The sequence below is a fragment of the Danio rerio genome, chromosome 8 (genome assembly GCF_052040795.2).
Source record: "Danio rerio strain M-AB ecotype USA chromosome 8, GRCz13ab, whole genome shotgun sequence".
In the NCBI taxonomy this organism is placed as follows: domain Eukaryota; kingdom Metazoa; phylum Chordata; class Actinopteri; order Cypriniformes; family Danionidae; genus Danio; species Danio rerio.
In genome coordinates this window covers 54924236-54939653 of record NC_141028.1, presented here as the reverse complement: position 1 = coordinate 54939653, position 15418 = coordinate 54924236, and the positions used below count along the sequence as shown (strand labels likewise).

General features: G+C 35.4%; 1 protein-coding gene across 27 annotated transcripts in view; it reads right to left on the bottom strand.

The window, feature by feature from the left end:
* plch2a (phospholipase C, eta 2a) overlaps nucleotides 1-15418 on the bottom strand; it is a 297015-nt gene that overhangs the window by 66174 nt on the left and 215423 nt on the right. For 24 of the 27 annotated variants that reach the window (XR_015496795.1, XR_015496792.1, XR_015496793.1 and 21 more), the window contains 5 exons: nucleotides 13444-13687; nucleotides 12095-12224; nucleotides 3357-3527; nucleotides 1401-1494; nucleotides 116-319 (listed from right to left, as the gene is read on the bottom strand). Coding sequence is in view for 17 of the 27 variants with exons in the window: in XM_087262673.1 (XP_087118799.1) it covers nucleotides 116-319; nucleotides 1401-1494; nucleotides 3357-3527; nucleotides 12095-12224; nucleotides 13444-13687 (843 nt within the window). In the remaining 10 variants the exon portion in view is untranslated. Of the gene's footprint in view, nucleotides 1-115; nucleotides 320-1400; nucleotides 1495-1593; nucleotides 1668-3356; nucleotides 3528-12094; nucleotides 12225-13443; nucleotides 13688-15418 lie in introns of those variants that run through there. The other 3 variants (XM_087262674.1, XM_087262668.1, XM_087262669.2) reach the window with 2 other exon arrangements.

Sequence of the window (15418 nt, the reverse complement as noted above, 5' to 3'; positions counted from 1 at the left end):
TTTGTGTGGTGAACTACGCCTTTAACATTTACCTTTGATTCTCAAGAATATTTTGGTTAACAAATTGTGCAAATCAGCATTAGAAAAAGCTTTAAATAAAGAGAAGCAAACTCACCTTCCACACATCTGCATCCGGCCTGCAGCACCCAGGCGTACATATCAACCCGAGACTGAGACATGAGCTGGTCTCCCATCAGATACGTGTTGTGGGAGGAAGCGATGAAGTAATCACTGAGGGGCTGCGTCATGTCTTGGTTCACCTCGTAATGTTCAGGGTTGAAGATGTCCCCCGCAGGGCTGCGCATGTAGTTTGTAAAACCTGCACAGTATACAGAAATTAGAGCTGATGATTACATAAATCACATTGGTTCAAAACAAAACCTTTTTTTTTCCTGTAAAAAATATTGTTTTAAGTATTTTGTGATTCATGTTTTTATTCATAATTTCAGCTCATTTATATGCTTTTGAATTGCCTTATGGGACTTTGATCTTTCCTCCATCGACTTTTAACCTTGAAAATAATTCTAAAAAGCGACTTTTATTGACATGTTTAATAGTTTAAAGTGAATTATTGCTACAAAAACCTTTTGATAAAATTACCAGTGCACTTTCTGTTATTTTACAAACGTATTTCTTTATATATTATTTCTTTATATATTATACGTATTGGTACATGATATTATTATTTTTAATATCAAAAATATCAACATCCCATAATGCAATTCACAACCGCAAATAAATGGAAAAGGCAAAAAATACAGGAACTGTTAAAGGTGCAGTAGGTGATGGTCTTTAGAAACATTTGTTGTTGTGCTGGTTGAAAGTGTCTTCACATTCCAATAGTAATGATTAAAGTAAATGATCTAAATGTTTTTATATGTATTTTTATATTTTGGGTAAGGCATAAAACTAAAAAATGTTCATCCAATTAAATAGAGTCGGGCCGACATCTCTCATAATTCCGATAAGCATACCTGTCAACATTGGGAAGGGAAAATAAGGGATATGCCCACCATAATAAGCCCGCTGGAATGGCATCATACCGCCACCGTAGCATTCGTTTTATAGACAAAATCCAGCCATACGTTCCTCTAGCTACATAATTTACGATGTCCAGAAATGTATATAGGGCTATGTTTTCAGAATAAGCCTGTGCTCTTGTTTAATATATAAAAAAATCAAAACAAAATTATACGCCAGCTTGCTGCGGAGCTTGATTAAAGTTGGTTTAAGTTGATTAAACTTAAATCAAGTCAAATGTAGTACTCGGGTTTAAAGTTGAGTCAACTTAAAAAAATGTGTGCAGCAAGTTACCCTTCACTCTTAAGCTGACTCCACTTTTTTTAGTCATTTGTGAAAATTGTTTCCTGACCATAAATGATTAAAAAAAAGGCACATACCATCAATCCCCAGCACACCCGATGTCTGGTTTTCAGGACAAGGTTCAAACTTGGCCACGATTTCAAGACAGTGCTCCTTAGAGACATTTGTCATCTGAAACAGAAACATACGGTTAAGATTAACAACCCAATAAACACCAACTAATCAGAAACGCATGCATTTAAAGCCATCTAAGCATATTTATATTCATACTGAATAGCAAATATATGATGAATACGACAACAGGGAGCCATCCTTACACAAGCAAGCCTATCTCCGCTCTATTTGTGATGCCTGACAGCTGGCGTTTAAATGGACTGATTAGTCAATGAGATTCCCATCCACGCCAATCAGTGTCAGATTTTTCCTCTGGTAATGCAGTAGAGGAACGGCACTTTACTGCCAGCTGTGGATTCCCCATCGCAGTAAACCAACCACCTTTGTTGTAGAGCATTCATTTAGTACAGTAGAATACTCTAGTACAGTACTATTTGCTTAAGATGCTAATATTATCATTTTGTGTAGTTTATGTTAGACTTGTTTTTTACTTTATTTCAGGTTGACCGCTGATAAAACACAAACACATATCGGGAAATTAAGTAAAAAAAAAAAATAATAATTATAATAATAATAATACATATATATACATACATACATATACATACATACATAAATACATACATATACATACATACATACATATATATACACACATGTCATGTAAACATGTTGTTTACATGAAGAAATCTGTGTTACAAGTTAAACAAAAATTCTATTAAACAATTATATTTAGAATTTTAATTCTAATAAACAATAATATTTTGAATTTAAATAGTTTTGTCTTGCGTTTAGATTAATTTTACATTTGAATAGCCAAAATTACAAGTTTCAGTATTTTAAATGCAATTAATCGCAATTAATTTTTTTTTAAAGGTGCGATTAATTAGTTAATTTTTTTAAATCTATTGACAGCACTAATATATATATATATATATATATATATATATATATATATATATATATATATATATATATACAGTATGTCCACGATTCTTCCTATTGTAGTCACGCAATGTGAAACCCCCTTTCGCCAATCCATCTTGCAGTGTAAACAAAGCAGCGACAAAACACTAGCCCATATAGTCATGCAGTGTGAAAACATATGCGACACGACTACTTTGAAAGTCATGCATTCTGAACTTGGCATACGAGTCAAATTTACATGTCAAATTTAATAAAACATTTAAGGGCTCATAGCAGAGGAATGCACTGTCTCTGACAGCTTGCAACATAATCTGGCATTTTCACTAAGTACCTTTACATGGATACCAATACTCCGATTTTAAGATGATTGAGTAATACTCTGGTTAAGAGTCTACCATGTAAACAGCAAATTTTTACAGAGGTTTTTTTCTTTCCATTCAGCTTGCGGTACCAAATCCCATAAAAACAACACTCTTCCAGCAGTCGTTACTTCATGTTCTCATCCAACAATTGTCATGATGCATGATCAGTCTGTTGCTGAATGAAAGTGAACTGCTGAACTGCAGTTAAAGTCAGAAAATAAAAACGAAACATCCGAAATTGCATGAAACTCTGGAGGAAACGCTAGCCTAGTGATGCGACATGTTTCATACTGACACTTTTCTTCTAAAAGTGCTTCCTTGGTCTTATCCATATTTCTTTGTATGTTGAACACACGTCAGGAATAAAAATAAAAATAAATTAATTTCCTACATTTTTTTTTAACGCGTGAAATATTTCATATTAATTTCGTGCATAACCGTGCTAATTTTGACAGCACTAGTTTACTCACTTTAATAAAATAAAGTCAACTACAGTCAACTAAACTTCCAATCTTTACAATCTTTCCAATATGTTGGGGGGAAAAAACATGTAAAAGTCGCATTGTGTTTTCATCAAGTTTATCAAATTATGAGTAACATCACAGATCTCACTAGTGTATTTGACCTCACCTTTTGTTCCGTCTCGAGGAAGCGCTTGAGGTCATCAGTGTCCAGGTGGTCTTTATGATTGCTGTAGGTGAGCATCAGCAGGTACAGATCACGCCGCGTTGACATCATCTTATAGAAAGAGCAGAACTCCTCAAATCCCAAAGTACCCTGGTTGTCATCAGTGTCTGCTTCCTAAAATTCAGAGATGGAGAAGTTTGCATTGAAAGGATTTGTGATTGGAAATATGTGCTTCAGCCTAAATGTTTGTGAAATCATGAAGTGTTAGCCCTCCTGAATTATTAGCCCCCCTGTATATTTCTATCCCCAATTTCTGTTTAGCAAAATATTTTTAACACATTTTTAAATATAATAGTTTTAATAACTTATTTCCAATCACCGATTTATTTTGTCTTTGCCATGATGACAGTGAATTATATTTGACTAGATATTTTTCAAGATTCTAGTATTCTTGATGAGTCATCGAAACTCGACAAACAGATCAGTTCGGTTATTGGCTTCAGTTTTTATCAACTACATTTGCTGTCTAAAGTTAAACACTTTTTAAGTCCCACCATTTAAGAGATGGCGGTCCATGCTTGTATTACATCACGGTTAGAATACTGCAATGCACTTTACTGTGGCATGTCAAAATCCCAAATTTCTCGGCTTCAGTTGGTCCAAAATGCTGCTGCTAGATTTATTTGTAATAGCAGAAAATATGACCACATTACTACTCTAAGAGGCCTTCACTGGCTGTCTGTCCAATTCAGAATTAATTTTAAAGTTCTTCTACTGGTATACAAATCCCTCCATAATCTAGCCCCATCCTACCTCTCATGCTGCGTTCACACCAGACACGGGGCGCACGTCAAGCGTGAGTGATTTACATGTTAAGTCAATGCAAACGCGCGAATAGACATCTTGCGGCGCGATACGTGGGAATGGCGCAGCGCGAATAAAGCGAATTGCGCGAATGGCGCGGCGCAAATTGAGCGTTTTGCGCTTTCGGGTGAATTGCTTGAGTTCGAAAGTCTGAACTTCAGCGGACATTCTCGCCGCGTTAACCAATCAGTAGCTTGCTCTTGTGGGGGCGTGATTGTGACGTACACCTGTTGTTGTTGGGCCTAAACATATAGACGCCGATGTTCACGCGGCTATTTACGCGTGAATAGCGCGATTTGTCTGCACGTTCCGCGTCTGGTGTGAACGCAGACTATTTTAATAGTCCTTTCTACTGCTACATTTTTACAGACGTTTCTCTTGCCTTATTTCTATGTTTTTATATTCTGTCTTTTTGTTTTTACCATGTCTAATGTACAGCAATTTGGTCAGTCTTGTGACTGCTTTATACATAAATGAACTTGAACTTGAACTATTCAGCTTAAAGTGACATTTAAGGGCTAAACTAGGTTAAACACTGTAAGTTAATTGGGCTAGTTATAATAATTTTTTTTTTAGTTATTTAGTAATTTTTTCGAAACTTTGTTAAATCAAGTCCTCTTTTTTGCTTGCTCAAGCTGCTTGAACCACAGATAAAAAAAGTTAAAACATCATTATTACTAATCATTAATTAATTCATTCATTTATTTTCATTTTCTTTTCGGCTCAGTCCCTTTGTTAGTTTGCAGTTGCCACAGCGGAATAAACCACCAACTTATCCAGCATATGTTTAACGCAGCCCTTCCAGCCGCAACCCATCTCTGGGAAACATCCATACACACTAATACACTACGGACAACTTAGCCTACTCAATTCACCTGTACCACATGTTCTTGGACTTGTGGGGGAAACCAGAGCACCAGGAGGAAACCCACACGAACGCGAGGAGAACATGCAAACTCCACACAGATACGCCAACTGACCCAGCCGAGGCTCGAACCAGTGACCTCCTTCTGTGAGGTAAACGTGCTATCGACTGCACCGCTGTGCACCCCTATATTAATCAATATATCAATAATATAATGAAAGTAATTTTTATTATAATATCAATTTAAAGATATGCTTATTTTGTATGTTATAGACAATATTTATTTTACTTCAACAAAAATATCACATAAATATGTTCACTTATAATGTTCACTTATAAATATGTTCATATTATAAGACAATGAAAGTATTTTTGACCTTGCACAAATATCAGTCTTAGGGGTGTCATTAAAAATCAAAATCGATCGAAATTTATGCTCAATTTCGATTATCGAATCAAAAAATAGAAACGTCGATGCTGCCACGCCCCCATGTCACGTCAGCTTGGCTTGCCAAGTGGGAAAAAAACAGGCTTGTTGAAGTGCTTGTTAAACTGCAGAAGCAGGAGACCCGTCGACAGAACTTAAACCCTCTCTTCTTTCAATGAAGTCGCCGGTGTTATGTTGACAGCGTTCGTGTTGTCGACGAAAAAAAAACAATTCAATTCAATTCAATTCAGCTTTATTTGTATAGCGCTTTTACAATGTAGATTGTGTCAAAGCAGCTTCACATAAATGGTCATAGTAATTGGAACAGTGTGGTTCAGGTTTTAGTGTTTAAGTTCAGTTCAGTTCAGTTTAGCTCTGTTCAGTGTGATTTAATCACAGTTTTGCAAGCTCTGCTATGTACGTATTACGTACGGTTCGTCCGATAGACAACACCGGCATCGCGATCCTCAGCCCGCCCCCATTGCAAATCCGCTCGCGAAAAGTACACACTCAGGCCCTGTTTACACTGTCTTCATTTTTAAAAGGCATTTTAGAACGACAACGATTTGACATCCACAGTGGCGTGTAGCATTTCTGAGCAGCCCTCCTTCCTCTCTACCTCTTAAAATGCACATCACGTGACCACACAGACACAGATGCACTCACAGCCATGCGCTCGAGACAGCAGGTGTGTGTATCTTGCCTTTATTCATTTACTGTATGATTTGTTTATGGGTAAAACAAAGACCATGCAGGTCAGGTAGTTTAAACGGTAGGCTACAAATAATGAATTGGTCATTAATTAATTAATTATTCATAATTGAAAATCGAATCGAGGATTTGGAGGATCGTGACACCCTTAATCAGTCTGTTGTTGGAGACCCCCAAAACCAAAATATGACCTTTTTAAATGCATAATAGGGGATCTTTAACTGTAAAGTTGTATCTGCACTGTAAAAAATTAATGTTGGAACAACAACAGAACACAAGCTGTTTGAATTCACTTCATCACTTCCTTTGTGAAAATGTAAATCTCGGTCTCTTAAAAAAAGCACAATTAAAGCTAGATTTGCTTCTTTAAACCCGACTGATGGTTGGCCATGATGTAGGATCAACCCGCAGCTCTTCAATCAGCTCATTCACCAGCAGCAAGACCCACCACCACAATTACACCCCTGCCACGCTGAGAAAACCACCGAAAAACAGCAGCGCCTCCACATCTCCAGCCGCTCTCAGCTCATAAGTGTTTTCTCAGCTCATTGAATCCCAGGCTCAGGCGCCGGCGCTGATCCGTATAGAGCTGCTGAGTCAAACGCACACATAAAAGTCTTGAGGAGAGCAGAGCCGAGGCGTGGAGGATGTAATAAACTCCTGAGCTGAGCGCCCGGAGAATCACCGCTTTATGGAGAGAAGCGTGAAAACAGGTCACAAACACTGAAGATGCTGACGGAGAGCCTCTTTCATACACGGAGAGCATCGTTTGCGTATACTGGAATGAGGGATCTCAGTTATAGGACGTAATATAATATGAAATTAAAATGGAAACATATGTTAAATATTTGGGTGGCACGGTGGCTCAGTGGTTAGCACTGTCGCCTCACAGCAAGAAGGTCGCTGGTTTGAGACCTAGATTGGTTAGTTGGCGTTTCTGTGTGGAGTTTGCATGTTCTCCCCTATTGGCATAGGTTTCCTTCGGGTGCTCCAGTGTCGCCCACAGTCCAAAGTCATGCACTATAGGTGGATTGGGTAATTGTAATTGTAGTGTGTGTGTGTGTGTGTGTGTGTGAAAGCAAAAGTGGCATCCGCTGCATAAAACATATGCTGCATAAGTTGGTGGTTCACTTCGCTGTGGCGACCATGAATAAATAAAGGAACTAAGTCAGAGGAAACTATATGAATGAATGTTAAACATTGAATGTATAAAAATGTTTATAGAATAAGCGCACTGACAACTATACGATTATTATTTTGTCTGTGGTTGTTAGGTCAGTGTCAGAAAGCTTGTCCTGGTCTAGAAATATAAAATAAAATAAAATAAAAATATAAAATAAAAAAAATAATAAAATAAAATAACATTTAAATGTTTTTGAAAGACAGAATGTTAATAAAAGAAAAAAAAAAAAGATTAATTTTAAAACATAATTTATTCCATGAAAACCATACCTGCAAAATACTGTTGGTATATTGATTCCACTAGTTTTAATTAATTTGGTGTTAATTATTTAATTAAATTTATTTGGAGCCAAGATAACTAAATATTATTGTCTAAATAACTTAAATATAATTTATTTATTTGTTTGTTTGTTAGTTTGTTTAATTTGACATCAGCCATATGACATTATATAACATTAAATTGCACATAAACGAAATAAATAAAAATAAAACAAAAATTAAATGATATATAATAAACAAAATAAGTTAATGAATAAAAAAGTTACAACATAAAATACCATTTTAAATGTTTTTGAAAGAACAAACATTTTTTTTTCAAAATTTTTTTTATTGTTATTAAACAAGTTTTAATTAGTTTTAGTTTAAATAATGAATAAAATTAATTCGGTGCCAAGAAAAATATTATTGTTATGGCTGAAAACAGTATCTGCAAGTTTTTGCTTTATAATATTAATATTAATAATAATAATAATAATAATAATAATAATAATAATATTTTATTATTTTTTAGGTGTGATATTTTTTAGGATGCATATACTCCTGCCACATTACATGACATTACGTCATACATAAATTAAATAAATAAATAAATAAATAAATAAATAAATAAATAAAAATGCAATTTATTTCATTAATGGCAAATTTTCAGTAATGATTACAGCAGTTTTAGTTTATTTGGTGTTAATCAATTATTTAAATTGATTTGGTGCTGAGATAACTAAATATTATTGTCACTGCTGAAAACAGTACTTCCAATTATTATTATTATTATTATTATTATTATTATTATTATTATTATTATTATTATTATTATCATTTTTAAGTGTGATATTTTTTCAGATGCTTTTGCCCCAGCCATATGACATTATATGTCATTAAATTGCACATAAAAAATCAAATAAAATTTTTATAAATAAAATTAAATATCTACAAAGAATTTTAATATAATTTAATTATTATTTAATTCAAAAATGTTAATTATTTCATTAATTTTTTATTTTCAGTAGTGATTACACTAGTTTTTTTTAATATTTTGCTTCTAAATGACTTATTTAATAAATTGAATTAATTTGGTGCGTAAATACAAAAATATTATTGTCACGTTTAAAAACAAACAAACAAACAAACAAACAAACAAACAAACAAACAAACAAACAAGCAATCAAGCAAATTAACTAGCTAACTAACTTGTTTCTTTATTTATAATGGGTCGCCACAGTGGAATAAACAGCTAACTTATACATTAAATGTTTTGTATACAGTAAACTGCGAATGCCCTTCCAGCTGCAACCCAATACTGCGAAACACTCTCATTCACAAACGTACACTATGGCCAATTTAGCTTATTCAGTTCACCTATAGTTCATATCTTTGCACTGTGGGGGAATCTGGACCTCAGATTAACAAAAGGACTGAGCCGAAAATAAAAAGAATGATATTATTTTTTTTTATCTATTATTAATTGTTTAATTATTGAAAATAAAATTTATAAAATAAATAAAAAATCCCAGCACACAGTAATACCTGAGAATCCCACAGGTAGTTCACGAGTTTAAGCCAAAGAAATCGGGGCCAAAGGCTTCAGGTGTAAAACACACTAGCATCCCGCTCTGTTGTTGGATAGCAGGGCCAAATTGCCCCCCTGTGGTTCGCTGTGTCTTACACCAAAGGCCATCTGTGTCCATTTACAGCAGATGGGCTGATGGACGCTGATGAAGTGTGAAGCTTAGCGACCTACAAACAGCTGAGGTGAAGTCTCAAGCACATACTCATACAGCCATCCAGACGGCCGGGGAAATGCTTCAGAGCGCAGAGTGACACACACACACACACATTATGTATACACACACACTTAAGACCATGGTTTAGAATGTTTAAGCACACTGCGATCAGAGTGCGAATTATAGATTGACTATCTAGGTGCACTCTATTAAGGATGGTTGGCTGCTTGTTTAAACTACTTATTTCAACACAATTCTGGAGATTTTTTTTTGAAAACCCAACAGCTTTAGGTTCAATTTACTGTAATGTGTTTAATTAACAACGTGAATGTGAAGGCGACGCAGTGGCGCAGTGGGTAGTACGTTTGCCTTACAGCAAGATTCACTGGGTCGCTGGTTCGATCCTCGGCTCAGTTGGCATTTCTGTGTGGAGTTTGCATGTTCTCCCTGCGTTCGTGTGGGTTTCCTCCGGGTGCTCCGGTTTCCCTCACAGTCCAAAGACATGCGGTACAGGTGAATTTTGTAGGCTAAATTGTCCGTAGTGTATGAGTGTGTGTGTGGATATTTCCCAGAGATGGGTTGCGGCTGGAAGGGCATCCGCTGCGTAAAAACTTGCTGGATAAGTTGGTGGTTTATTCCGCTGTGGCGACACCGGATTAATAAAGGGACTAAGCCGACAAGAAAATGAATGAATGAATTAACAACGTGAATGTTTTTTTTTTTTTTACAATGTACTTATTTAAAATGAGCTGAAACAACACAATTATTTAGACTTTTTTGGGACAACTTTATTTTTTATGTTTAGTCAGCCTAAATGTGTTAAATTAACTTAACGGATTTGTGTTGGCACATTTTTTTTACAGTGTACTCATTTAAAATGAGCTGAAACAACACAAATCTTTAGATTTTTTGGGACAACTTAATTGCTTATGTTTAGTCCACTTAAATTTGTAAGGTTAACGTATAATGGATTTGTGTTGGGACAACATGAATGCAATTTTTACAGTGTAGTTATTTAAATCGAGCTGACACAACACAATTATTTTGACTTTTTTAGGACTACTTAATTTTTCATGTTCAGTCCACTTAAATGTGTTAAATTAACAAGGTGAATGTATTTTTTTTACAATGTACTTATTTAAAATGAGCTGAAACAACACAATTATTTAGACTTTTTTGGGACAACTTAAGTGCTTTTGTTTAGTCCACTTAAATTTGTAAGGTTAACGTAATGGATTTGTGTTGGGACAACAAGAATGCAATTTTTACAGTGTAATTATTAAAAACGAGCTGACACAACACAATAATTTTGACTTTTTTAGGACTACTTAATTTTTCATGCTCAGTCCACTTAAATGTGTTAAATTAACAAGGTGAATGTATTTTTTTTTTTACAATGTACTTATTAAAAATGAGCTGAAACAACACAATTATTTAGACTTTTTTGGGACAACTTAATTTTTTATGTTAAGTCAACCTAAATGTGTTAAGTTAACTTAACGGATTTGTGTTGGGACAACATGAAGTTTTTTTTACAGTGTACTCATTTAAAATGAGCTGAAACAACACAAATCTTTAGATTTTTTGAGACAACTTAATTGCTTATGTTTAGTCCACTTAAATTTGTAAGGTTAACGAAATGGATTTGTGTTGGGACAACAAGAATGCAATTTTTACAGTGTAGTTATTTAAATCGAGCTGACACAACACAATTATTTTGACTTTTTTAGGACTACTTAATTTTTCATGTTCAGTCCACTTAAATGCGTTTAGTTACCTTAATTGATTTAATGAATCCTTGCATTTACATTTTTAGTTAATGTCAAGTTAAGTGGTTGTAAACAACTAAATTGGGTTGAATGTAAAGAAAGTTGAACATTACTAAATTGAATTTGTTTGTTTAAATTTAACACATAAATTATTTGCAACAACTTTGCAGACATTTTTTTCAGTGTTCAGACCACCTACATGTGTTCGGTTAACTTAATGGATTTGTGTTGGGACAATATGAAAGCATTTTTTACAGTGAGTTATACAAAAATAACTAAAACAACACAATTCTTGAGACTTTTTGGGACAACTTAATTGTTTGTGTTCAGTCTACTTAAATTTGTTAACTTCATGAATGTGTTAGGAAAACATGAAGGCTTTTTTATAGTGTACTTATTAAAAATACGCTAAAACAACACAACTATTTCGACTTTTTTGGGACAACTCAATTTTTTCACATGGTCAGCATGACCATGCATTTTGTCAAAGGAGAAAAAATAAAAATAAAACTTATAATCTCAGTACAAGCATGCATTGCAAAATTGATTTTACGTAAGTTGTAGATTTTTTTAAGATTCTAGTTTTTAGCTTAAAGTGCAATTTAAAGGTTTAACTAAGTCAATTAGGCAAATCATTGTATATTGATGGTTTGTTCTGTAATCAATCTAAAAAATGTATTGCTTAAGGGGGCTAATAATATTGACCATAAAACGGTTTTGAAACTGCTTTTATTCTAGCTGAAATAAAACAAATAAGACTTTCTCCAGAAGAAAAAATATTATAGGAAATACAGTGAAAATTTTCTCGCTCTGTTAAACATCAAGCGGGAAATATTTGAAAAAGAAAAAAAAAATTCACAGGAGGGCTAATAATTGTGACTTCATGTTAGCTGATCATAAAACTAGCTTGGTGGTCAGCTTACCTTAAACATCTGCTTGACCTTCTGCCTGGGCAGGTTGACGTTGAGCTTGTGCAGGAGCTGGAGGACTTCACTGATGCTGAGGCAGCCGTCTCCATTCTTATCAGCCTCTGCAAACGTCTGCTTCAGCCACGTGATGACAAGAGTTAAGGCTCAGTGAGCAACACAGAATAACACAGTAAATCCACTCTTGTTTTCTGCTGTGAAGTACACAGGAAATATACAGTTGAAGTCAGAATTATTAGGCCCCCCCTGTTTATTTTTTTCCCCCATTTCTGTTTAACAAAGAGAAGATTTCTTCAACACATTTACAATCATGATAGTTTTACTAACTCATCCCTAATAACTGATTTATTTTATCTTAGCCATGATGACAGTACATAATATTTTACTAGGTATTTTTCAAGACACTTCCATACAGCTTAAAGTGACATTTAAAGGCTTAACTAGGGTAATTAGGTTAACTAGGCAGGTTAGGGTAGTTATTGTATAACGATGGTTTGATCTGTAGACTATCTAAAAAAATGAGCTTAAAGGGGCTAATAATTTTGACCTTAAAATGCTGTTTAAAAAATTTAAAAATGCTTTTATTCCAACCGAAATAAAACAAACAAGACTTTCTCCAGAAGAAAAAATATTATCAGACACACTGTGAAAATTTCCTTGCCCTGTTAAACACCATTTGGGAAATATAATAAAAATCAAAGGGGGGCTAATAATTCTGACTTCAACTGTACAATGTTTATTTTGCTGTGCACATTGTCAGTCTTAAAGGAAACCTATCATGCGACTTAATCTAAGATAGAAAATAAGTCTCTGACGTCCCTAGAGTGTGTATGTGAAGTTTCAGCTCAAAATACCACCCAAATAATGTTTTATAACTCTGTAAAACTGCCCACTGCCAGAAGCTTTGATCTTAATTGTCCCATTTTGGTGACTGTCGCTTTAAATTCAAATGAGATTGTGCACTTTTCAAAAGAGGGCGGAGCTATGTGTCAGCATAGTGGCTAATAAGACTAACACCATCCTATGCTAATGAGGGAGAGATCACCACTAGTGGGCGGGGCTTTCTTCCATTGATGACACGTACACAGGAGAATGTCAATCCGAGTGTTTCTGCAGACTGTTTTTATCAATGTGATCATTAAAAATGAAATCAATTATCTTTTTTATCATTAGAAGATGGCTATATTCACACAATGCTGCCGCACCCTTGTGTTTAAACCCCGTGCAAAAGTGATATTTGCATAATAGGTCCCCTTCAAGATGCCTCTTTCTCATATATTCTGATTTTAAGTATGGTGGATAACACATTTTCATTTTTAAAATAGGAGTTCCATTAGGAAGGATATTGGTCACGAGTGCGTTGTCGTTTAGCCAGACTGTCTTCATCGCTGATGCCGGCCATAAGGTACTTAAGGCCAGTAATCCAGGTGCGAGCCTCTTCTCCTGTGCCAGACACCAGGTCAAGTGACTCCATGTGCTCGCCATAGTAGATGCTGAAGCAGCAGTTGGGATCAAAGCTACCGTCTGAATACCGCTGGAAGATCTCAGACTGCTTCCCCTCACAAACCTCCCGAATGGAGTCGATCGAGACTGGAGGTAAAAAAAGAGAGAGAAAAGGCAAGGGAAGTTTATTTATTTAGCACATTTCATGCACAAAGGTTATTCAAAGTGCTTTACATAAACAGGAATAAAAGAGACAAAAATAAGAAAATAAAAATAACAATAAACATTTTAATTAAAAACAGATTATATGTGTTAAAACAGATTTTAAAGGAATTAAAAAGAAAAAGAAATTGTGCAATCTGTGAGACGTAGCACAGTGCTCATTCAGTAAAGGCACAGCTAAACAGATGTCAGCGAATCAAGGGGCGATCATAGGATTTTTATTTTAGATTCAGGTGTCCGGAATCTGCGGACGTTTTTTGCTATTTCTGCAGAGAATTTTGGTAAAAATCTGCGGATTTCTGCGGAATTATTTTGGGAGTATCCAGCGGAGTATCATAACTAAAACCTTAATATATGAAATAAAAAGTAATAAATTACTAAATAAAAACTGAATAAATTCAGATTTACAAATAAACAGAATTAATGATGGGCTAAAAATCTGCAGAAAAACTGCGGAAAATCTGCGCGCAGAGATTCCGTGTGGGCCTAAGTAAAGCTAATGCTACATGCACGGTAATGTGTTTTATATTGGTAGTTCATTTTGAAATAAAAATAGCTAAATGTTGGTTAATACGCTGTGATTATTAGGTGAACATCGATGAAAACAATAGACAGATTGCTGTATCTATAGCAAAGAACAGCAAATGAGCAGATATTATCACAATTCATCGATTACCACACACCTTGTTCTCTCGCTCGGCTTGCTGATTAAATGAAAAACGTGGCGCAGTAGGTGGTGCTGTCCCCTCACACCAAGAAGGTCGCTGATTCCAGCCGCGGCTGGGTCAGTTGGCGATTCCGTGTGGAGTTTGCACGTTCTCCCCACATTCGCACGGGTTTTCTACAGGTGCTCACGGTTTCCCTCACAGTCAGGAAAGACGTGGTACAGGTGAATTAGGTAGGCTAAATTGTCTGTAGTGTATGAGTGTGAACGACTGTGTATGGATGTTTCTCAGAGATGGGTTGGGCATCCGCTGCGTAAAACATTTGTGGATAAGTTGGCGGTTCATTCCGCTGTGGCGACTCTTGATTAATAAAGGGTGTAAGCTAAAAAGAGAATGAATGACAAAAGTTTTACAGGAGGATGAGTAGAAATATAGGGCTACACCCCCCCAAAATAGGCCTAGCAACGCCCATGTTGGAGCACATCTGATCATTTCCGGTAGCTGATTCCAGAATAGCTAGAAGGCAGGGATTCACCCTGCTTTGACTGAACTGGAAAAAACAGAAACAAACATTATGTCCTGAGAAGTTTTAAGAAAGGGATGGCATTTGGGCTGTAATCCTGAGGTGCTCATTAACATTCTGCTTTCCTTCAAGCTGCAAAAATCTCAACGAAAAGATCATCCTAATGCTACGAATGTGTGTAATGAAGTCTCTTAAGATCAGATTATGCAAATCAGAAGAGCAGATGGCTACCTCAAATTAAACACTCTCCGCCGCCAATGTAGAGCGTCTAGAAACACTTAATTTATCAATTTGTGTTCATTTAAAGCGGACCCTGTCTGCCAAGAGTGGCCACATCTCAACAGCAGGCTGTTCCAGCACATTCCATCAGCCAAAACAAAGCAATAGGACAACTACTGGAGTGACATCTGATTAAGCATATGCCTGTTGTTTAACGCTGTGTTACAAATCTAACACCATATTACAGCC